This window comes from Athene noctua, chromosome 17, assembly GCF_965140245.1.
Source record: "Athene noctua chromosome 17, bAthNoc1.hap1.1, whole genome shotgun sequence".
Lineage (NCBI taxonomy): Eukaryota > Metazoa > Chordata > Aves > Strigiformes > Strigidae > Athene > Athene noctua.
In genome coordinates, this window is record NC_134053.1 from 10,991,175 (window position 1) to 11,014,815 (window position 23,641).

At 36.3% G+C, this 23,641-nt stretch overlaps 1 protein-coding gene across 4 annotated transcripts in view; it reads left to right on the forward strand.

Moving 5' to 3' along the window:
* The window catches only part of CABIN1 (calcineurin binding protein 1), a 119,550-nt gene that overhangs the window by 16,240 nt on the left and 79,669 nt on the right, over positions 1 to 23,641 (forward strand). For 3 of the 4 annotated variants that reach the window (XM_074921104.1, XM_074921107.1, XM_074921105.1), the window contains exons 17-27: positions 115 to 309; positions 1,422 to 1,658; positions 3,141 to 3,291; positions 3,528 to 3,643; positions 10,534 to 10,695; positions 12,282 to 12,488; positions 12,884 to 13,029; positions 14,945 to 15,206; positions 17,318 to 17,578; positions 18,244 to 18,395; positions 18,955 to 19,133. In XM_074921104.1, coding sequence (XP_074777205.1) covers positions 115 to 309; positions 1,422 to 1,658; positions 3,141 to 3,291; positions 3,528 to 3,643; positions 10,534 to 10,695; positions 12,282 to 12,488; positions 12,884 to 13,029; positions 14,945 to 15,206; positions 17,318 to 17,578; positions 18,244 to 18,395; positions 18,955 to 19,133 — 2,068 coding nt within the window. The remainder of the gene's footprint in view (positions 1 to 114; positions 310 to 1,421; positions 1,659 to 3,140; positions 3,292 to 3,527; positions 3,644 to 10,533; positions 10,696 to 12,281; positions 12,489 to 12,883; positions 13,030 to 14,944; positions 15,207 to 17,317; positions 17,579 to 18,243; positions 18,396 to 18,954; positions 19,134 to 23,641) is intronic. The other variant, XM_074921106.1, reaches the window with a different exon arrangement.

Genomic DNA, 23,641 nt, shown 5'->3' on the forward strand with positions numbered 1-23,641 from the left:
TGTAACTGTAGAGTTCACATAGCTTTAAAGTTAAACTGCTAGGAGAAATGTCAGTAGTCAAATGTACATGAAGACAAAATGAAAGTTGGATTGTGCCATCTGTAATGTTTGCAGATTGAAAAGAACCTAAAATCTCTGGAGAGATGCCAGTCTTTGGAAGAGATCCAGCGACTGTATGAGGCAGGGGATTATAATGCAGTAGTGCATCTGCTTCGTCCGACATTATGCTTTAATGGTTATGACAGAGCAAAACATCTGGAATTTGTAACATCCATACCAGAAAGACCAGCACAGCTGCTTCTCCTACAGGTTTGTTTTGTTTCTTGAAAAAAATCTTTTTTAATAAGGGATTAAGATTTATTCCTGAAAACAGGATGAAAGGATTTCTAGAGTGGATGTTAATGGTCTACGAGTCTTATTTACAAAGCAAAATGTGGAACTAAATCTGTGAATGGTCTGACCAGCATAGCTTTATTGACATCATTAGCAATATGCCAGCTTTTGCTAACTGAGAATGTGACTAAAGATGTAAGATGTCTGAAGCCTACATGAAGTGGCCAGAAAAATTGTAAATTCAAATAAACTTGAGTCATTTGCAGAGAGATCTTATGGATGGATTCATGCTATCTGCATCTGCTGTGAATACTTCCTGGTTTTGCTGATGTTAACTATATGGTAATTTACAACCATTCTGAAACTTAAAAGTTATCTAGCATATGAATGATTTTTACGCTGTGGTGTATCTGTCCTGCATCAATGACAAACTATTGATAGCTACATCCCATATAATTGCTACAGATTTAGTACCTTTGACACTACAAAAATAAGTGTACAAATGAGCTTACCTACAGGAACAATTTGAGCCTGTCAGGTTCTCTGGGAAAGGAAAAAAAAAAAGGTTGCACAGAAAAAGATTGATGCTCTTTTAACTGGACTGAACCAAATCCTACAGCCTCCATGCCATCTTGTGACCCAGACTTGTCAGAGTAGAAAGAAGTGGGAGGATGCTAGCCTTATAGTTGCTATGTTGTTATTTGTGAAGTAATAAAACGGTATCACAGCATTATAAAGATCCAGATCCTGTCTCTGCAGGGCCTCAATTCAACTGCATGTCATTAGAATTTTAGACCAGTGGCTATCCCTTTCCTGGATATTTTTTTTTCTTGCATCTCATATTAAAGCAGGAAGATTAAGTAATGATTTTTTTGAAATTTAGATCCTACCTTTATATTTGTCATTCAAGGTCCATGCACGTCCTATTATCCTTTTTTAATGTCATGTTTAAAAGTGTTCTGCTACCATTTCATTAAAGTAACCAAAGTAACCATATATAGTGTATTGCTTTGACCTGCTGTACATTCATTGTTTAAAATAAACCCTTCATCCCTATCATAGTTTTTTTTCATAATTACATTCCCTAGGACTCCCTGCTCAAACTGAAAGATTACAAGCAGTGCTTTGAACACTCAGAAGTTGCCTTGAATGAAGCAGTTCAGCAGATGATTAATACAACAACAGCCTCTGCTAAGGAAGAGTGGGTTGCTACGGTAACACAGCTGCTCGCAGGAATAGATACTTCATTATCATCAGTCAACATGATCCTGAAAGACTCCTCTGTAACACCAAGCCTCGTTCGATTAACAAACAACCTGATTCAGGTAACCTGTTCACTTGCACTAAAAAAGAGGTATTGTGTGCTACAGACCTTCAGACATGATACAGCTGCTGTCTGAATTGCCGCCCACTCACAATGATGTTTTGGGTTACATTTTTGTTGGGGGAGGGTTGAGGGAAGATGAGCATTACCTTCACAGTCTTTATTTTCATTTCAGTACGTTAGAGATGCACTGAGCACACCAGTGCTCGAATCAGTACCTTCGAACACTGAGCTGCCTAAAATAACCAAGGAATGGTAGTAAGATAACACAAGGAACAACACTACTTTCTTACACTATTTGAAGTGGTGATAATGTGAAGACTGTTTGAGCTCAAACAGTTTGTAAGTTAATGGCACTGATCTTGGCTATATGTGCTCTGGGCCAGAAGACAAGATCCCCATAAGCCTGATGAACATGGTTGCTTGCAAGTGCTGGCCAAGCTCAGGGTTTTTCCAGTAAAAACAGAGAGGGTGATGAGAAGAGTGCAGGGAAATAAGTGATGTATAGACTGTGTCTAGTGTTATGAATACAGCTGATTTTAGCCTTTTAAAGAAAGTACTTTCAGACCTTAAAACTATTGAATGAATGTTTTTCAGTCCAGGTAACAAATGGCAGACTCTCAGTTCTGTTAAGCTAGTCTAGTTAATGTCAAAATTCAGTGTGCTTGAAGTTTTATATCTGTGTTTAGTTCAGGAAAAACCAAGGTCCTTCACTACTCACAAAATCATACTCTCATTGTGTAAAGTTTTTATGTGTGTCTCTATGTTATGGAACGTAATGGAATTCTGGACAACAGTGTATTCATTGTAATATCTTAAATGGTTTCTGTAGTAATAATAAATATGATTTTTCGTCTACATAAATACCAACAGAAAAACTGTTGCATGGGTGAAAGAATGTGAAGAAAGTGTAGGACTTCATAAATTTCTGGGACTGTGGCAATAAAATGGGCAGTTGTCTATGAGAAATGCTAGGACAACAGTTCCGTGATACAGCATTGTGTTGCTCAGAATTTATTCAGTTATATAATTTTAGAGCATCTGTTAATGATTATAGTTGGTCTTTAACAGTTGTTGTAAGACCTGGTAAAGAATTCACAAATTTTTAACTAAGTTCCTCTTCCTTGCTGGGTTGTAGATAAATTTTTTTGTACAGTAACAAGGCCGATTAACACTAAGAATTTTTGCTGTGCATTTGCTTGCTTTGAATTGTTTAGATATGGTATTACCAGAGAAATAACTAATTGGGAAATGATGGTGCAAGAGGAGTGTCAGGGTAGGGGAAATTACCTTTGACCTTTCCCTATATGAGTTGATCTAATCTGTAGGACTTTTACTGCCACTCATTGTGAGAAGCTGAGATTCAACTTTAGATTATTTCCTTAGGATAAAACACATTACCAACTTTGTGTTGTTGGAAAGGATTCACACCTAATGTTTATTTTGTATCACTTCGTCTGTATAATGTGTGTTTCTTTATTAGATCGTAGACTGCAGCATGGCAGTCCAGGAAGAATCAAAAGAACCTTACGTCTCCTCAGTGCTTCCATGGATTATCCTGCACAGGATCATCCAGTGTGAGGAAGAATCTTTTCGAACCCTTTGCTGCCAGCAGCAGCAGAACCAAGAAGAAGGTGGGTTAATTAGTCACTTTTACATATTGGAGCTGAGCTCCTTGCCATCTTGCTCTGGAACATAAATAGGAAAGTACTTGTTTGTTGTCTTACCTTGCTGTCTGAAGGGAGTAGAGGGGTTTGCAAACGTCACTTTCCCGTTACAGAGGAAACTTAGTTTGTCAGATGAAGTATTTGCTAGTAGGATTTAACTAATTTCTGTGCTACTTAAATATTTACCAACTTTTTTCTTCCAGTGAGTCCTGATACCCCTATGTTGCCTTCTTCACTCATGCTGCTGAACACTGCTCATGAGTATTTGGGAAGAAGATCCTGGTGTTGCAATTCAGATGGTGCTCTTCTCAAGTTCTATGTAAGTGTTAGCATCATAGAATAATTTAGGTTGGAAGGGACCTCTGAAAGTCATCTGGCCAACCCCCCACCTCAAAGCAGGGAACAACTTCAAAGTTATATTAGATTGTCTTCATGTTAAAAATACACTTTTAAATCCACTTTCCTCCTTCTCCCAGGCAAACGCATGAACATTTCAGTCAGTTTGAATAGCAAAGGCTTGTTATTACAGACCTCTGTCCATTGGTATGCTTTCTAAACAGGACGTTTTGTCAAGAGATGCCTTTGGATAACCAAGTCTGTACTATAAAAAGATCTTACATGGGAATTAGTAAATGTCTACCTTGCCCTAAAAGAGAAAGCACTGGAAGAGTGTTAAGTGATTATTCAGAGTACTTAGGAGAAATGCGGGTCTGTATCAGCCACTGATCGTGATAAAACTTCAGTTGAATGACTTAAATTTTGTGGTGTTTAGCTTTGAAAGATGAATCTACTGCTCTTTATAAATAAACAGAGGTAATCATAGAATACCAGGTTGGAAGGGACCTCAAGGATCATCTGGTCCAACCTTTCTTGGCAAAAGCATCATTTAGACAAGATGGCCCAGCCAAATCTTAAAAGTGTCCAATGTTGGGGAATTCACCACTTCCCTGGGAAGATTATTCCAGTGGCTGCTTGCTCTCATTGTGAAAAATTTTCCTCTTGTGTCCCATCGGAATCTCCCCAGCAGTAACTTGTACCCATTACCCCTTGTCTTTTCTATGTGGCTACTTGTAAAAAGGGAGTCTCCATCTTCTTTGTAGCCACCCTTTAAATACTGGAACATGGTGATAAGGTCTCCCCTCCTCAGTTTGAAGCTAATAAAATTTTCTGGTGCTTATCAGCATTCATCAAGATGACTGGTAATACAGTAATTCATCATTGTCGTATATTCTTTCCTGTGGTAAAATCAGACGTTGTCTGGGTTTTATTTTTGGTAATGAACATATAAAAGTGCTTGCAGATTGTGGCCTGTGGAAAGGGAATACCTGAATACTGAATCTATATCCAGTTTTATCTTCTTTTGTGTCTAATAGCTCAGCCACACCCCTGCCCTGCTTGAAGCGAAAGTTTACTCTGATTTAAATTTGAAAATTTATTTTAAATATTCAAATAGCATTTTACTTGGTAAGAACAGTTAATTTTCAGCTGTCGTCTGAGAATTAAGAATAAAAATTCTAAACACACAATTTTTGAAGGTGAACAATCACCCCAGGTCTACTAGCTAGAGAGGGAGGGAGGGAGCATGAGGAACGTCAAGAAAAATAACAGACGAAACAGAAAATCCCATCTTTCTTGCTTATCTCTCAAATGTCTTGCTGGAAGGTGAGCTGTCTATGTGGATGGAGCATGCTTCCTGCTCCAATATTTTAGCAGTGAGCATGGCTTTTGTCCCCCAACCAGGAGGTAAGTTAGGCAGGATGGAAATGGCAAACTTTGGGCAGGAGGTGTGTGCCATCTCAGCAGTGTGTTCTGGTAGGTGTGCACTTCAGTCTTTCTTCAAACACTTATCAGAGTTTGCTGTAGGAGCAGATAACCAACCCTGGTTACCCACAAGGAGTGTGATGCCAGAAAGTAACCAAACTATAGCATGGAGAATGAGCCAGTTCATTCCCCAGAAATTAGTACCAAGTATCTTGAGTGGAAAAATTAAAGTGATTGCAATAATGCTGCATAGCTCTTCTTCCTGAGAGAGACCAGTTTTCTTGTATACCATGCCTTTACTTTCTCAGAGTTCAAATATTTGTTAAGGATTTTGCAGTTAATTAGATTTAACACTCATAATTGAAGGTATTAGAAACAGAATTCTACTCAGTTATGCATAGGTGAGACAGATATGACATGACAATGAAAACTTTTGCTTCCTCCCATGTGTGTTAATCAGCCTCAATTATATTCAGGCCTACTTTTTTTTTCTCCCATTCCAATAACATGAGGATAAAAGGGATTTAAAATAAAGGACTGAAGGAGGAAAGGGAAAGGGAAATACTTAGTGTCATATGTAGCCACTTCAGATGTTTCCTGTTCAACAATGCTGAATTCATCATGAATTCATAATGTATAATACCTCTGAAGTTATGCAAAATTTAGATACTGCTAAAGATAACCATCTTGGGCTTTGAAGGATAATCTAATCATTCATATGAAGTAAAAATGCAGAGAAGACTTTTTTAAAACTTTTTCTTAAAGCTTTTTTATAGCATTGCATAAGTTACTGTATTCATGGTAGGCTTTTTCATAGGTTTTGATTTTTGTTTTGTTGTTTTACTGAACACAAATGTGGATAGTTCAAGATATAGAAAGAACTTAGGTGGAAGTCTTTATTTGTGCTGAAAGGGGTGGAGTGATTATCCTTGACATCCTTTATCATGTTGTCAAAGATCTTAATTATAAAAACGGATGCAGCAGAGATGTGGATAGCTGGCAGCAAAGCTGAGCAACTCAGTACATGGACTTTTTAATTTTTTTAACCAAAAATACTATTATTGTTGCTTTCAGATGAAGCTTGAAGTATTTTAAATTCGTATAAAACAAAATTAAATTTTTAAGGATATTTTTCTGTCATCAGAGACTGTAAGACCTAGTTTCAGGTATTAGTGACCTTAATGTGAAATAATGTGGGTATAGTCTTTGATTTTAAAAATACGCTGAAGGGTGATTTCTTCTCAGAAAACCAAGAAAAATCATGCTCATTTATGTTCAGTAATCAAAATGATACTCAAAAATCTTCATTGTGAGAACTCATATTAAAGAAAGAAAAGTTAAGCATAATGAATGTAAGAATGACAGCATACCTAAGTATTAGAATAAAAAAGTTATGTTCTGTGGAAGTCAGGTTTCTAAAATCTGGTGAGTAATAGAAATGAACTCTTGAGTGTTTGATATACAATTGAAAATAAATCTGAAAACAGCTTGTTTCCTGTCATAGTTCATAGAACAATTTCTGTGGACTTATCTAGCTGAAAAGAATAATTGTTTTCTTCTGATTTTTCTTTTCTGTTTTGCCTCTTGCACCAATATTTTATGTTGTTTCTAGGATTTGAAAGAGAAGTAGGAATAACCAAGTGATCTGATAGTGCTGTACATCATTCACAAGCTCAGAAAAACTGTAGTGTTACTTCTTAAAAACTGCTAGTAAAATAACCTGGTGGGATTCCACATTGATCTTGTCTCAGTGATTCTAAGTAAGTTGCTCACTTCGCAGAACTGAATTTATCAAGTGTGATGTAAAGGTTGCATATTTTCAATAGAGGTAAATACTATTAAACACGTGAAAAAAAGCATATTTAAATGTCAGCTAGGAAAATTCAGTTTTGAAATTTGCAATTAAACTTGGTTATTTGTTTTTTCCCAGTCACAGAAGTAAAGATTTGCAGGCCCTCATCTGTCCTCACTTATGCATCTGCAATGCTATTGATTGCTCCCAGACCGTGTGGTGTTACCCAGATTTGGTCCTAAAGATGTGATATACTTAGCTGTTCTGCTGTTGATAAATTTGACTTGTTTGATTATGCCTGCCTTGATTTTATACCCCAGACTGAAAAAAAATAGTAATTATGTTGTTTTCATGTTATTAACTAAACGTAACTTTAAATATACATATAGAGTTCATGTGTTGAACAAAGATAATGAGAATGAAGATTAACTTCAGTCCTTCCCTTCCCTGCATCTGAGGGCTCTCCTTTGCTCGGTTGTTCAGATGAGTGTATGAGAAGATTTAATATGCTCCAGAAATGGGTGTCTGGGCAGTAATGCTGTAGCATTATTAGATGAAAGGAGTTACCCATTCATTGTTGACCTTTTTATGATTATTCCTTGAGGTCTAGTTGTTACACCAGAAAAGAAATATCCCGTGGTTGAAGGAGAATATTTCTATGTGTATTGCTGTTTCCTCATTTATCCTTAGCTTAGAAATCGAAGTGTGGTCAGCTTTTCGCTGTGCAGAGTACTGACAGTCAGGGATAGCCTGGCTGTTGGCAAAACCCAGATAATACTCATTGGGCTGTGCTCTACAGGGATATTTCAGCGGCACTTTACAGATGCAGCTTGACTTCACTGAGGTTTATTACCTTCAGCCAAGAGAAAATCATGATTAGTTCTGCATAGAGCTACTCAGGAGTCTCTTAATTTCCCTTCTCAGCACTCCCTGGAGCTTATTAGCCACAGCTCAGTGCCAGAGCCCATCTACCTCTGCATTAGAGCAGCAGTGTGTCTAGGACAGTAATTTAGACAGCTGGGAAGGATGGCACAGAGAGCCTGAGGGGTTCTGCAGGAGTCAGCTCACCCTGGTAGGGCTGGAGCTAATGAACAGTGTTTGAACTGAGGCTGATTCAGTGTGGAACTATTAGATTATCTCTGCATCCTACTGTCCTTGGTCTCCCTGGTATTAGGAGCATAATGCTGATACACCTGAGTTGCCTCTGCATGGATCTGCCTTGGGACCAGAGGGCTTATTAGCTCAGGCACTGTGCTTCATGAAAATAGATAACCTGTTTCCAGACTCAAGCTTGCCCTCAGATGCAGTGCTCCGGAGTCATGAAACTAAATTGTGTCTGTGTAGTGTGCCTGGATCCACAGCCTGAGGAGTCTGATAGTATACCCTGTGAACCTGCATAAGCTACAGATAATTGAGAGCTCTGAATGTATTTACAGCTAGATCTTTGCAAATGTCATCAGGTACTTTGAACAAAATCTTCAGTTGTCAGTCACAGAATCACCCACTTAAACTAAAATATAATATGGTATTATTGACCACAATAATTTAGTTTTCAGAGACGAGAAGGTCTTGGTTGGAAGGGTAAGGAAAGACAAAAATAAAATGGGATTAATTATTTGAAGAGAAAGGCAGCTTCAGGAATGTTAAACAAAGGTGTGGTCAAAGTCTAAATTATTAAGAACAATTCTGGGTTACTGCCAAGAATTGAAAAGCTGAATCAGAACACAAGGGGTTGTTTTGAACGCTGTTCAAGTGAGAATTCTGGTACTGGTGTTAGATGTGATTTTTATACCAATCACATACTAGCAGTAGGAATATCATACTTTGGTTACAGTATCCTGTGATGTTTATATCTCCTTTTCAAATTATTTATCTAAACTTTTTGTAAAGTTCAAATGTTGTTCACAAATTCTTACAGAAAAGTAGTAGAAATAAGGTGCCTGCTGTGACTCAGAGAAGATGGCTGTGACTCAAAGTTTCATTAAAGTGCCTTCTGAGAATTATCTTTACTCTTATTTCTCAGGGTTTTGGCTGTTAATAAATGGTACCTTGTTCCTAGCACAGATCTCTTAAACAGAAGAGAATTAACATCTTATAGTTAATCCTAGCACTCCCAAACGAGCATCTTACATGTAGAATGACAGAATTTTGCGTTATGATGATGTACAATGTTCATAGTGTGAAGAAAGCCAGTCATGATGAGAAGCTTCTTGTAGCATGCATCAAATGCATAAATGAGTTTACAATCCTAGATGTTGAAAAATGATAAATAGTGATAAACAGGCAGCTGAAGTACTGTAGAAGTAGTGAGCTTTTATACAAATTGCAAATAGGTGAATGTTTTACATTTTCAATTTATGACTGCAGAATTTCAGTTGAGGAAACTTCTAAGTTAACCAGTGTGTTGAGGAATGGGTGTGGCTAGTTTGAAGCAATCAGATCTTACTAAAATGAATAGATGAAAGTTGATGGTTTCTATCAAAGGAAAAATGTTAAAGGAAATTATTTATAAGTTAATAGAACTCTATGGGTAGTATACAGCTTACTAAAACTTTAGAGGGAAATCACAGTGGAGAACTTGGTATTTTTTTGTACCCTTCTGTCTCCCAAATGACCGTAGAAGCATTTCTCTTCTACCACCTCAGATGAGTTTTCTTTAGATATAACAGGTGCACTCTGATACTGAGGACACACACACGACATATTGCTGTGGGATGTGTAAGGTATTATGAATGTAATTTCTACTTAAATATTTCATTTTTTTTAATTTACATTTCATAGTGGAACATGTTGGAATTGAGTCTTAAACCTCAGTGATTAAGTGTGGGTTTTGTTTTGGTTTTGAAGTAAAGATCCAAAACCCCACTATGCAGATTATTCTTGGTGAACATATTTTTATTGATTTTGAAATATCTTCCTGAAATGTGTTCTTTTTTGGTTTGCTTTTTAAGGAAGCTTAGTGAAAATTTTCAAAGAATTACCTTTTGTCTTTTGACATTCAGTTGCAGTTTTCTTTAATGAATGTTTTAGAGTAATAGCATCTTCCAAAATGAGCTACTGATGGGCACCTTTTCTTGTAATAGTGAAGTTAAAGATAGCAACTTGCTACAGTGTTTAGTCATTTGGGATCAGTCCAGCCACTTACTTTGGTGTATAGCCATCTGTATAGTACTATTCATACTGTGCAATTCTATATCCCTTCTAGCCAGATTTTCATTACCCTTCCCTTCTTTTTCTGCGAAGTCCTCTTCTTCACCCTTTTTCTATGCAGAGGAAATTGATGTTTGTGAATTAGGGCAGAAATTCTTCTGTGCCTTTTCCTTATTCAGGGGTTGACAAACTGTAGTGTTTATATTCACAGAAGCAGCTTAGTGTGTGGTGGAAAACTTTGAATGATCTTAAGTCTGACACATTAAGCTGATATCTCATTGATTAAAGACAAGAGTTCATGAATTAACACAGGAAAAAAAATAAAAGTACTTTATTGCAGTTACACTGCCATTGAAATTGCTCGTGTGAGACTAGATTACAGAAATATGGTTAATATGTGGTTGTAGTTGGAGAAAAATATGTGTAGTTTCTTAATGTTGTTTTCATCATCTGCTTTCAGACAATTAGCTTGTGGATTACTTTTATTGGTATTTGTGGTGTTGTAGGTTCAGGTACTACAGAAAGAACTTGTAGCATCCACTTCTGAAGATACTCATCCATACAAAGAAGAGCTGGAAACAGCCTTGGAACAGTGTTTTTATTGTTTATATGGTTTCCCTAGCAAAAAAAGCAAAGCAAGGTACCTAGAAGAACATTCAGTACAGCAGGTAAGAGATGTATTATTTAATGTCAGTGGAATATCCTGAAGTGTTGAAAGATACATCCTTGTTTGGTGTTAATGCGCCTTAATATATTTTGGAGAAAGGTTATTTTTATTTCATTTTAAAATTTATGTATTTGACATATTGGAGAAAATAAACTAATTTAAAAATATGGAAGCCTTTGTGAGTATAGAGGGTCAAATATTTGAAATGAAATGCTTGTATAGTCTTGTCACAGTAGTCTGCCATTTTACAACTATTGACAAATTGATTTTATTGAGCCATGACTTTCCTGTTTTCAACAGAGAAAGAAGTTCGAGTTTGAGGAAAATTAGAAAGAAAAAAAGTCAGCTTGAGAGAAGAAAACTTAACAGCCAGCCTTGCAGTTTATGAAAGTGAAAAATGTCACTATTAAAAATTATGCAAGTAAATGATAATGTAGCTTATTTTGAAATCTATGATGGTAAATATCTGGTAGCTGTTTATGAGAAATGTGTGATATTCAGTTGAGTTTGGGAGAACAACTACAGAGTGCCTTGGGAAAACAGTTGTAGTATTAAGGAAGGGACAGAAAAAGCAGGTCAGTAATCCTCTGCTTTGAAACATTGCTGATTTTGTTCAAAAGCCTCAGATGATTTTTTCATTTATCAAATGCAAGTTATCATAGAATTATAAATGAAAAACAGTTTCATACGAGCAAAACAATTGTCTGGCTCCTTTGAACAGACCTTTTAAAATACACAAATACTGTTCTGTTATCACTCATTGAATATTTGTGAATTCTGTCTCTGAAACTTACCTTTTAGAAAATTAAGATGATGAGTAAATGGGGATAACTAGGGAAAAAGGAAGTATAAGATTACCCTCTACCCAAAAAAAGGAAAAGTCTGTTACATTTGGGCAATTCTGGATGAGAAAGTTCTTACTGAAATCTTTGACAAATTGTTTTTAGTAATGTGACTTCCCCAATACAGAAGCAAAAAAAAAAAAAAAAAAAAAGGAATAAGATGAACCATGAAAGGGGAAAAATTCAGTCTAGTAGAAGAGAACTTTTTTTTTTTACTTTTCAAGAAGGAAAAGTGAAGGGTAAATTAGGAATAAATTCTGAAGGTACCTTTCTGTAGAAAGTTTGAAGATTTTTGAGTCTAAGAATTTTGTCTGATTCCCATTTGATTTATTATTCTTTCTTGAATTTGAAATTGAAGGTGTAGAGCTTTTCTCCTCCATATCTTACCCACATGATCTCAGTGTCTTCAGTGTCACCCAGGATGCTTGGAACTGATTCTTGCTTGTAAACAACTCTTCTGACCAGCTCTTCTAAGCAAGTAGAATGGCTTTATTTTTCAGTGACATACACTGAGTTATAAGCCCAGTACCTTAGTCTTTTACATCAGTGAGCAGTATGCTGCATTTGTGAGCAGCATTAATTAATGGTGCTTTTAGTTGTTCTGTTCTTGAGGGGATTGTTTCCTGCTAGAGTAATATGTATATTCTTATGAACTAGAAAAGCTATAGAAATTCATTGTTAGTAGACTTCTGAATTTTGGAATTTGAGATAATTTTTTTCCCCTCTCGTCTACTTCCCTCTTCAGGTTGATCTAACATGGGAAGATGCTTTGTTTATGTTTGAGTATTTTAAGCCTAAAACTCTTCCAGAATTTGATAGTTACAAAACCAGTACTGTGTCTGCTGATTTGGCCAACCTTTTGAAGAAGACTGCTACAATTGTTCCTCGGACAGACAAGCCTATGCTGAGCCTAGATACTGTATCTGCCTATATTGAAGGAACATGCAGCAAGGTATAATTAATTGCTTATTAAAAAAATAAATTGAAAGGAATAAAAGTTATTACTGTTATTTTTATGTTGACTTTGAGATAGTTAGGGGAACGATGCTGGATTTCCTCATGCAATTGCATTTAAATGAAATAAGAATGACACTACTGAAGCTTTTAGTCTTGAAATGGCAAGATGTAATATTGATTAATATGGATTAACATGATCAGTATGAGGTGTTCCTTAGTGTTTGTAAATGCTCTGCATATCTGTAGAATACTGTCACTGTCTTCAATACCTTCATATTCTTTGATGAAAAGGCTACTTTCGCTACAAGGAAGAAGCAAGCATGCAGTTCATTTAATATGAAATTTTTTTAAAATGTAAACTATACTTTTTTTTTTTTTTTTTGTTATCAGGCACCATCTCTTCCGGATGGTGCAGACTATTCTCCACCAGTGGTGACTGAGTTGTACTATCTTCTGGCAGACTATCATTTCAAGAATAAAGAACAGTCTAAGGCTATTAAATTTTACATGCACGACATTTGTATTTGTCCAAACAGGTCAGTATTATTGAATCCTGCTGCACATCATTCATTCTTCTCACTTCTTTCAGTACTGAAAGGCAGACAACAAAATATATTTATTTTGGTTTTAGGAGTTAAAAAAAACCCAAACACAAAGCTCACCTGCAGTCCATTGTGGTGGGTTGATTGTATAATTAAGAGCATCTTTAAAACAATCCAACAGACAAAACAAAAACCAAAACCTAGCATTAAATATTTGATTGTTTTGAAATTAAAACCAAAAAATGAAAGGGGAGGGGGAAAGCTAAGTTAAAATCAAGAATTACCGGGAAGGGCAAGGACTGAATCAATATTACTCTTTTGCACCTTTTGTACTTTGTTTTGGCATTTTCATACATAACAAGAAATGAAAAATGTCACTGTTTCATAGTATAGCTATAGCACAAATAGCATTCTTTAATAGATTAGCTGTTTAGTCTGATTTCTTTCTTAAAGTATTGATCTTGCTACTAGAGAACTACTCAGAGAGTACAAAGTCAAGTAATGTATTTAAGTGATATTTAAGCTAAACCACCTTGTTTCTTGATAATTTGCAATTTACAGAAATGTCACCAAGAGCAAGCTCTCATCCTAAAAATAAAGCATGTTTTAAATAACAGTCTTCTAAAATGAAATTAAATAATCTTAAAATTTACTGATTAAATATAGGGTTTGCATGTTAGATGTTAGCTGTCATTTTAATTCTCCTTGAAGTTGGTAGATCGGGGTCAATGACAAAAACCCTCATTTGATAGATTTGAGACAAGAAAATTATTTCTAAATCCAGTCACATAAGAGACAAAAGGGAAGGTGAAGGCACAGAGCAATTTTACATGTGAAATCTACAGAGGAAATAGTTGTAGTTTAATGCTATTGAATCTTCTAGTCTGGGAACTGTGATTTGCAGATTGCTAAAACTTTTGTTTGAAGCCTAATAAATTATCACTCCACCCCCCATTTTTCTGTAGTTTTGATACTTTAAAACCTAAATTCATAAATAAATGAGTGGAATGCATTTTTACTTTAATATGTGAGCTTTTCTCAGAAGATGCTTTATGTGGTAGCATATGAGCTCATAGCATATGAGATGTTACTTCTTCAAATGTCTGTATTACAATTCCTCTTCCATTCCCCTCAGGAGTCTGACTATTGAGGTCACTTGACCCAGAAATGGGTTTTCAGTTGATATCAGCAAGAAATTACAAGCAAAAATCTGAGAACATTATGATTATTCCTTTGATGTTAGAATCATGGTAAAATTGAAAAATTCCAGAGCCGCTGACCCGAGATATTAATGTGTGATTGTGGAATATGGAAACTACTATTCAGACTGTATTGTCAATGATCTAATAATCACAGGACTAGATCTCGAATAGTCCCTGCAATAAGCAATATATTGTTCATCAGAATTTTCCTACTGAATGCATTTTGGATTTTGTGATTTTTTTTTTTATGTTGAAAAATTATGATGATGATAAAGATCATTCACAGTTCAGTCCAACAATACAAAATGTCATAGTGGTTATCTGCTGGCCTGCAGAAGTAAAAGGTGACAGTGTTTGAACAGGACAGTGTGGTTACTGAGAAATCAGTGGTAGTGCTGCCATTGGAAGTACAGATATGCTATTTTTGCATGGCAAATAAACATTGTTGTTTCATCTGGTTTTCATGTGTGACAGTTACTGGGGGCAGTGCTTTAGTAGGAAACCATTTGTAATAAAATCAGTATGATTTAGCCTGTATGGCCTCTGTTCCCCTGTAAGGGGAGGAGAAGATGCAGAAATCTGTTTTGAAAGAGCATATCATGAAAGGAGGAGAAGGTTGCAGGTAGAACAAAATGAATCTTGTCTATGGTATTCAGTGTCATGTGTAGGGGGGAGGTTGTTCATGTGTTATCTTCTTGCTTGCATAGGTTTGATTCATGGGCTGGCATGGCTTTGGCTCGAGCAAGTCGTATTCAGGACAAGTTGAACTCGAATGAATTGAAAAGTGATGGCCCAATCTGGAAGCACTCTACTCCCGTCCTGAACTGCTTCAAGCGAGCCCTAGAGATTGACAGCTCAAATCTCTCCTTGTGGATCGAATACGGCACCATTTCCTATGCCCTACATTCTTTTGCATCCCGACAGCTTAAACAGTGGAAGTCAGAACTCCCCCCTGAAGTTGTGCATCAGGTGGGATCTGAGAGCAGTAGGAAATATTAAATATTTTAAATGATGTATTCTAACATAGTAACTTTTTAAATTAAATATTTACATGCTTTATACCACATATTAGACTCTATGTTTACTTAGTAAAATTGGAAATTCTAATATTCATTCATATAAGCTGCTGGTGTCAGGCAGCATTTAGAGGGTATTTTTCTTTCTTTTTCCTTGTAAAATTAGTTTGAGCCTGATCTTTGAATTATCTTTCAAAGGTGACACAAAATTATTGTAACCTTCTGGAAAGGGGAATTATATTTACCTTTCCTTTCTGTAAATGTCATACAATGTTTCCAGGAAAAGGTGAAATGTATACATATTTAAATAGTGAAAAGATCAGAAACTACTCTGATATCTGTGTCCATGTGTCATCTCTTGTATCTAAAGACATCCATCCATTTTTCTATGTTTTTGGGCTATTTGGTTAAATAAAAGATCAAAATTAGGAGATTGATAGAATTTTCATGGAATAAGCTGTTATAAATTCCTTAGCTCTTTATATGTGATGATAATGAAAAAGTTACAGTTATTACGAAGTTCATTGCCAAGCCAAAATGAGGAATTCTAAGTACTCTCTGACACCAAGGAGTTGCTAGGGGAAATGTTTTGTCTGTCTTTTTGGACCAGTAAACTCTTATTTCTGCTTTAATATTTGTAAGTCAGAATAGTTAGGTGGTCCAGAACTGGAAGCAAAATGAAAAAAAGAAGTGCTGCTCCTGAGTATCTGTTGTAATTTGTAGAAACTTCTGGTGTTTGAACTATAGAGAATGGCATTGGGAACATCCTTTGTTTCCAGGGGGGTGTATTTACAGCAAGCTGATGGGTCTTGCATCTGAGCTGCCTGTATAACTGTATTAATACTGCACTTTCTGTAGACTCTTACACAGCATTTGACCCTCTAAGAAGAGAGGCGATGTAAGCATGCAGATTAAGGGAGAACAAGTGGTTTATTAAATTGTATGTTTGAAATGACAACTAACAATAGAGTTCTCTTGCTGAGGGTTATTACATCCAAGAGCTCCAAAACTAACTACTCGGGAAATGAAGGTATTATATTTTATGCCTTTGATCTATCAAAAGTTTGGTCTTGCTGTCTTGCAACCTTTTGGCTGTGAGGGACTTGCTGAAGCATTCCAGGGATAATACTGGTGTTATTTCATATTATCAGGTACAGTACAGGGCAGCCATCTTAAATTGTGGATTAAATCAGAATGTTTATTTAGGACTACTTGAATCTTCCTTTTTTCAAGTGAATCTATTAAAAATGCATAATTTACTATGAAAAGCTCTATTATAATAAAAGATAAATTGGAACACTATAATCTGCCTTCCAGAGATATATGTCTTCAGGAATGTGTTTCTCATAGAAAAACTTTATTATTCTCTTCTTACAAAATATTTAGGAAAGGGAAGGCTATGTTATAGTTCTTGAAGTGCAACAAGTGCTTAGGATACTGTTACAGCCCAACAATTTAAATTTATAAACTTATTTTTCAAAGAGAGAAAATTACATTAATACATCTTTTGACCTAGTTTTTAATATGATTTTTATTGGCAGTTAACTTTAATTTATGTTGGTGGTTTTAATTTATTTGAAGGGGTAGGAAAGAGTGTTCTTGCCATATTCAGCTCAAAATTAGATGCATTGCAAGCAAGATGAAACACATTTCTTCACAAATGATAGTGGTCCATAATGGCTCTATCAGACTTCAGTTGCAGAACAAAACAAGTAATTTATTTTTTTAAGAGTTAAGATAATTACAGCTCTGAAAGCAGTAAAATTTTTGTAGACATGTATATTGGTTTGTTATTTTTCAGGTTTATATTTACATGCATATTCTTACACTTCTGTCTTACTGTTTTGTTCTGGTTATCTGTGTCAGCAGTTACTGCAATGAACAGAAACCTGTGGGTCATCAGGATGTATTTGATCACTTGTATAAGTTCTATGGCTTTTAGGTTGAAAAGGTTTTAAATGATGTACCTTGTTTATGCACTTTTATATGCAGGAGTGTATATTTAGAATTTTTCATCCCAGCCACAGTGAATTCATGTATTCTCAACACTTCATTCGATCACAGATGGAAGAGCGTCGAGACAGTATGTTGGAGACAGCCAAATTGTGTTTTACGTCAGCATCTCGCTGTGAGGGAGATGGCGATGAAGAGGAGTGGCTTATTCACTACATGCTGGGAAAGATTGCAGAGAAGCAGAAACAGCCTCCTGTTGTCTATCTGCTTCATTATAAACAGGCAGGGCATTACTTGCATGAGGAGGCTGCTCGATATCCAAAGAAGATTCACTACCATAATCCACCAGAACTTGCCATGGAAGCATTGGAGGTAAAAGAAAGATATGTAGGCTTGAAACCCTTGTCCTCTACCAGATGGTGGAATACCAGTTATTGTTAGTTCATATTATTAGGCATATGCACATGGTACTCTGCATCTGGGAATGTTTACAAGACTAACCTGGAGAACAAAATGGCGCCTGTTATTCAGGCTGGTTTTGTTTTAAAGACAGTTCATGTATACAGTCTCAGTATTAGACAGACAGGCAGAAGTTCCACTTCTGGATTTTGCTGTGCACAGTTCATTAGTCAGTTTTTATTAAAATCAAACACAAATAGGTTTCACAAACATCTCACAGCTATGAAAGCATAAATTGATGCCTGAGTTGGAGTAGTAGTCATAACACCTTTCCTTTCACTGTGTTGGCTGGTAAAAATAGTGGATCTAGAACGTACCTAGTAGTGACTTGCTTCCAAGGAGACCAGGTCTGCTTTCATTGTTGTATTCCATAGGTTGCAGTTATAAAATTTTTACAGTGTTCAAATGTTTAACTGCAAACAACTTTCAAAGGCAGGAAAAGTCCTGTTCAGGTATGTTTAGGTAATGGAAGACTGCCTTTTACTAACTCCTGCAGTTTCTATAGAGAAAAGACTATTTGTAATAGGTTGCAGAGCTATGAATTCTCTACTGACCAAATGGACTTTGGTGTTTTCTAGGTATACTTTCGACTTCATGCTTCTATTTTGAAACTTGTGGGGAAACCAGACTCTGGAGTAGATGCAGAGATCCTAGTTAGTTTCATGAAAGAAGCTTCTGAGGGACCATTTGCCAGGGGTGAGGAGAAGAACACCCCAAAAGTTGCAGAAAAGTGAGTGCTGATTTCCAGGAGTATTCTCTGAAAGCATACTTACACACTACAGTATAATAAACTATTGAAATGAAGCTGAATAAAATATAAAACAAAGTGATTAGAATTAATTCTAATGCTTGCAGTTTTCAAGTAAGATTATATGCTACTCTTGAAAACTTCTCAGTAATTGGCATGGGGTAGATGGGAAAGGAATAAATTAGAAAAATTTTGATCTTGTGATCCATTTTGAAGCCACTGGTTTTATTTATGAATAAAATTAATTTTTTTATCAACTATTAACAAATGCAAAAGCAAATGGCCTTTATTTTAAAGAATAAGAATTATTAGCACACGTAATTAGTCTTATTAACAACTACAAAATAAAGAGTGTTTTACTGTTGGTCAGTGACAAGGGAGGAATATAACCTGTACTAAAAATCCATCATTTAGAATTTGTTATTAAGATTTGGTTACCGTATTGGAAATGTTGTAAGAACATGTAGTCTCCTTTTGTTCTTTGTATATGTCCCTAGATATTAATGCCTTTTTTTTTTTTTTTTTTCCTTGCCCCTCCCAGGGAAAAAGCTTGCATGATTGATGAAGACTCTCACTCTTCAGCCGGAACAGTGCCGGGCCCTGGGACTTCCCTCCCCTCATCCTCTGGTCCAGGTCTGACATCCCCACCTTACACAGCCACTCCAGTTGACCACGATTACGTCAAATGTAAAAAACCCCGTCAGCAGGCAACGCCGGACGGTACAGTCCCTGTTCTCAATACTGGCAGCACAGGGAGGTGCTCTAATCATGGGGGGTTTGACCAGGAATGATCAAACTGCTCATTTCAAGGAGGGTGATGGGTCTGTGGTAACACGGGCAATATTGAAGCTCATTACCTTTATAAATTCAGTGCTTTAAATAGAATCAATGTACAGTCAGAGCTTTAAATAAAAAATTCAAAGTTGTCACCTGCCACCATTGGCACCTGTCACTTAGTCAAAACAGGAATGTTGATAGGAGGAGTATGTAGCTGACTGAATTTTCAGTGATTTTTTAATTTTTTTTTTTCTCCCAAGCTAAATGTCTGTCTGAGCTTATTAGAAAACATGTGAGTTCAGTCGTTAGAAGACTGCACACTTGTTTCAGTTCCTGTGTGAAATGACCAGGTGAAAAATTGAACTGTGGCTGAAACAAGACAAATTGTTAAAAAGGCAAAACAAAACAGTATTATCTTTTTTTGAAGGAGGCAGGTGGCAACTATTTTGAATATATTGTGTATCAGCACGAAGTGATTTGCATGACAGTCCAGTAGACTTCATCTTTAATTTTTCTTTATCATTTACAATGACTGGTTAGAAGCTCATCTCTAGATTATAATGTGATACAAGTTGCTTATAAATGTAGGACATAGGGTGGTATCACAGGGTTATTGAAGATTTTGCAATATACATATATAGTAGAGATCAAGTTACTATTTAAGTAATCTGACATTATCATTTGGCTAGGAATTCTATTCTGATTCCACTCTTCTGGCCATTTGTTTATCCATCTGGATCTATGAGTATCAGCACTCAAGGAGGAGCAAAATGTCTGCAATGTATAGCTTAGTGTTGGTAGAATATGGCAGGCCCCACAGAAATGCTGTGCTTGATATGAATTTATTTCTGAAGGGTGGGCTGCTTCCTATCATTAATTTGTAAGTAACTTTGTTGACACGATTTTAAGACAAATGTTCTTATGCCTGAAAACTCTGCAAAGTAAATTTATTCCTTTCCCCAACAAATTATTCTTGGTGAAACTGACAGAAGATCCTTCATCTCTTTCACTAAATTGAACAGAGAAATGTTAATTGTATTCATGCTTACATTTCAATTGGGAGTAATTCATTAGACTGCTTTGATATCATATGTAGTGTGTTAGTGTGAATGGGTTATGTAGTGATCACACAGCAAATACAAAAGGAAGAAAATATTTAAGTATTTCCTAAATAATATTCCCTATGAGAAGCAGTTCTGCCTAGGACTACATCTGCTGAGGTCCTGAAGACTGTTGAAATGTTCCCAGGAGATACATAAGTTAAATAAATATTCCAATATGTGTCGGTAGTACATTCACTCAAAGTAAGATACTATGGACTGTGGCATGCTAATTGCCTAGTGGGAGCAGAGTTGAAGTTGGCTGCGTAGCAAAGCCCGAAGGTGCAAGCTAAGGAACGTCTACCTCTGCCAGGGCTGAAGTAGTAGTTCTTGGGTCTGTTAGCTTAGCCTAGCTAGGACTGAGCTTTGCTGCTGTCAAAGCAATTCAAAATGTCAGCTGCTGAAAGAAGCAGAGTTAGGGTGATCTTCAGGAAGGCTGTGTGTAACCATGACAAGTAGAATTGCAAAGTACTGCATCACTCATAATGTTCTGTAAGTTGCTGGCACAACTAAACTCTGGATACAGTATATTGAAGAGCCCCAGGAAACTGAAATATTTGTCTTCAGGCTGTTACAGATGGGAGGAGAGCTAACAGGCTGAGCAATGCTCAGAAGTCTTCCACTTTTATATTATTACATATACTGTGCTCCTCTGCATGTATTTGCATTTTACTTGTATTAAAATATATACTCTTCAAGTAAAATGCTCTTGACATCTTACACGTAATCACATCAGTGAAGAAAACTGGTGCCTGCATTTCTGTCGTGCCATTCCTAAAAATAGCAAGAAAATACCCATCATTTGACTGCTCTTTAGATTATTTTTTTACCATTCTGACAGTAGACAAAACTCTATATTGTTGTTCACAGAATGAATAATTTGGCCTAAATTCAGCCTAGATATTTATTCTTTCTGAGGCCTGACAATACTCTTATTTACTCTTGCTCTTGTATTGATATTGTTGATCATATATGATATAAAGTAAGAGCATTATAGAGAGTCTTACCTATGAAGTTCTCTTCATATGTTGTCACAAGCAAACATGCTTGTTGGGATTCCTGTCATTGCTGACCTGGGAGACCTCTTTTGACCATTTTTGTGTGCTGTGCGTCAAGAAAACATGAGCTGTGAGGAAAGAGAAGGAATTGTGATGGTTTGTCTACAGAGGAGAGGACTACGGGGAGACATGACAGCAGTGTAACCTAAATAGCGTTGAAGGCTGTACAAAGAGTTAGAGGCAAAAAATCAGCATTTCCATGTCTCTGGGAGACAGAATAGATTATGTTAGACTTGAATTGCATTTTCAATCTGGACATTAGAAAATAGTGTTAGAGTAGTATTAGGAAATACTGTTTAGCAAAAGGAAAAAAGTGAAACACTATAATACATTCCTGGGAATATTATAACACTGCAGAATTTCAGCACCAGAAGTCTTTAAAAAGTGGTGATGCAGCCATCTGCCAGGAATGATGGAGAGGTAATTTATCCTGACAGAAAAAGGAATGGACTGTATGAACTCTTCCTTCTGAGCTCTGTTGTTTTGATTAATTTTATGTTATTGTGGGGATTTTTGTTTGTTTGGGTTTCTTTTGTGTTTTGTTTTTTTTTAAATAAGATATGCCTTCTAGTGCAGCAAATTATCTCATTGCAAGCAGAAGAGAATTACTGTATAGCCAGACATCTTTTCCTTAAAATGTTGGGACTCTGATCTTCAAGCATTCATCTGTAGATGGGTGAAGTTGTGAGGGCAGACTTGGTTCAGATACATAACATTTAAATGTGTCATTATACTTATGTAGCTCTCCAGCATGTTTTGCTAGTGGAAAAAAACGACCAGGATACGCAGAAATCACTGTTAAAGTTGAGATCATTGAAGAGCTTTATATCCATTGAATGTGGTGGTATTAGTTTTAGTTTTAAGTCATATATTTAATGGAAATAGGAGAAAAGAACCAGTAAATACAGCTTTGAAAAGTAACTAAACTTCTTTTTCCTCATGGCAGCTGTTAGCATATATCTCCTTTAAGGAGACAGAAGTATTGCTGAGTGGCAGCTGTTATTTGCTGGCTGACTAGCTGCTGTCATGTGTGTAAAATAGACAACTTCCTTTCTTTTTTCTTGTCCTTCCATTCAGCAGCATCTTTTCCTTCCTTCTGTTAATCCTGTCTTTTCTGTCATCACCCCTGCCTGTTGCTTTTATAACCCTCTAAAAATGATGAAAACTTGCATTTGATAGTAGAAGCCTGAGGTTTAGACTCTTCTTATTTTCCAAGAGGAAAGTACCAAACAAGACAAAACAGGAACTCAACAGGGACCACGGCTATCATTACCTGGGATGTCACCATATTTACATAGCTAAATGTCCAATGTTCTATACCAAAACAGACATGTTCATCGTCTTCCTTTACACAGGCTGGATGTATGTAGTCAGTAAAGACCAATTGTAGTACAGACTTCAAGCAGTTTAAATTTACCTAAATTTTGTGCTAAGCATTACAGTTAGTTCAGAAAGCAGTAAAAATTTTTTTAAAAAAATAAATCTGAATGAGAAAGCTGTTTCCCAAGAAGTGGGCTGGGAGATTGCTGTGAGGTCTTTTTTGCTGTAATATGCCTTTGTTGTGTTGATACTCAATTCCGTATTATTGTGGTGGTATGCAGATGACTTATTCAGTATCCATTGCTATTGCAGTGTTAAAATGTCATATTGTTTAAGTCTTCATCCATGTCATGTAGTATGTTGTGTGTAGTTAGACATAACCGTCCTTTTTTGTGTTTGTCTTTGCCTGATTGCTTTTGCAACCAATATTGCCCGTGCTGCCTCTAACCTTTATACAAATCTCTGTTCCCCAGGCATTCTCTTCCTGCTTTTACCTGTCACGGCTTGCTTTTAATAATTGGCAAAACCTGCATGATAAACTCACTGGGAAAGGCTACTTGCTTCATGCTGTGGGAGAAGTCTCGCTTCATAGTTTGTTGGTCTGTAATTCTGCAAATGTTATGAAGATGCACAGTTTTTTGTAAATGGGCGTTTCTCAACATCCTGATGAGACAAAGGTGATCTCTGAGAAACTTTTTTGCACCAGGTTGTCACTCATGTCAAACAAATAAGCTTCTAAGATGACATGGATGTTTCTGTGCATAAAAAGAATGTCCACGTGGCATTTTGGAACATTAAAATCTTACCCTTCAGAACTCCCTCTCTCCAGCAGTTCAGAAGGAAATCTTTTGGTCTGCAGTGCATATCCTTTTCTGGCACACAGTACTGGATGTTCATGGGGACTGCATACTGGGCTACATGAATAATGAATCAGATCCAGTTTATTGCAGTATGCTCCATTTTTACCTTTCCC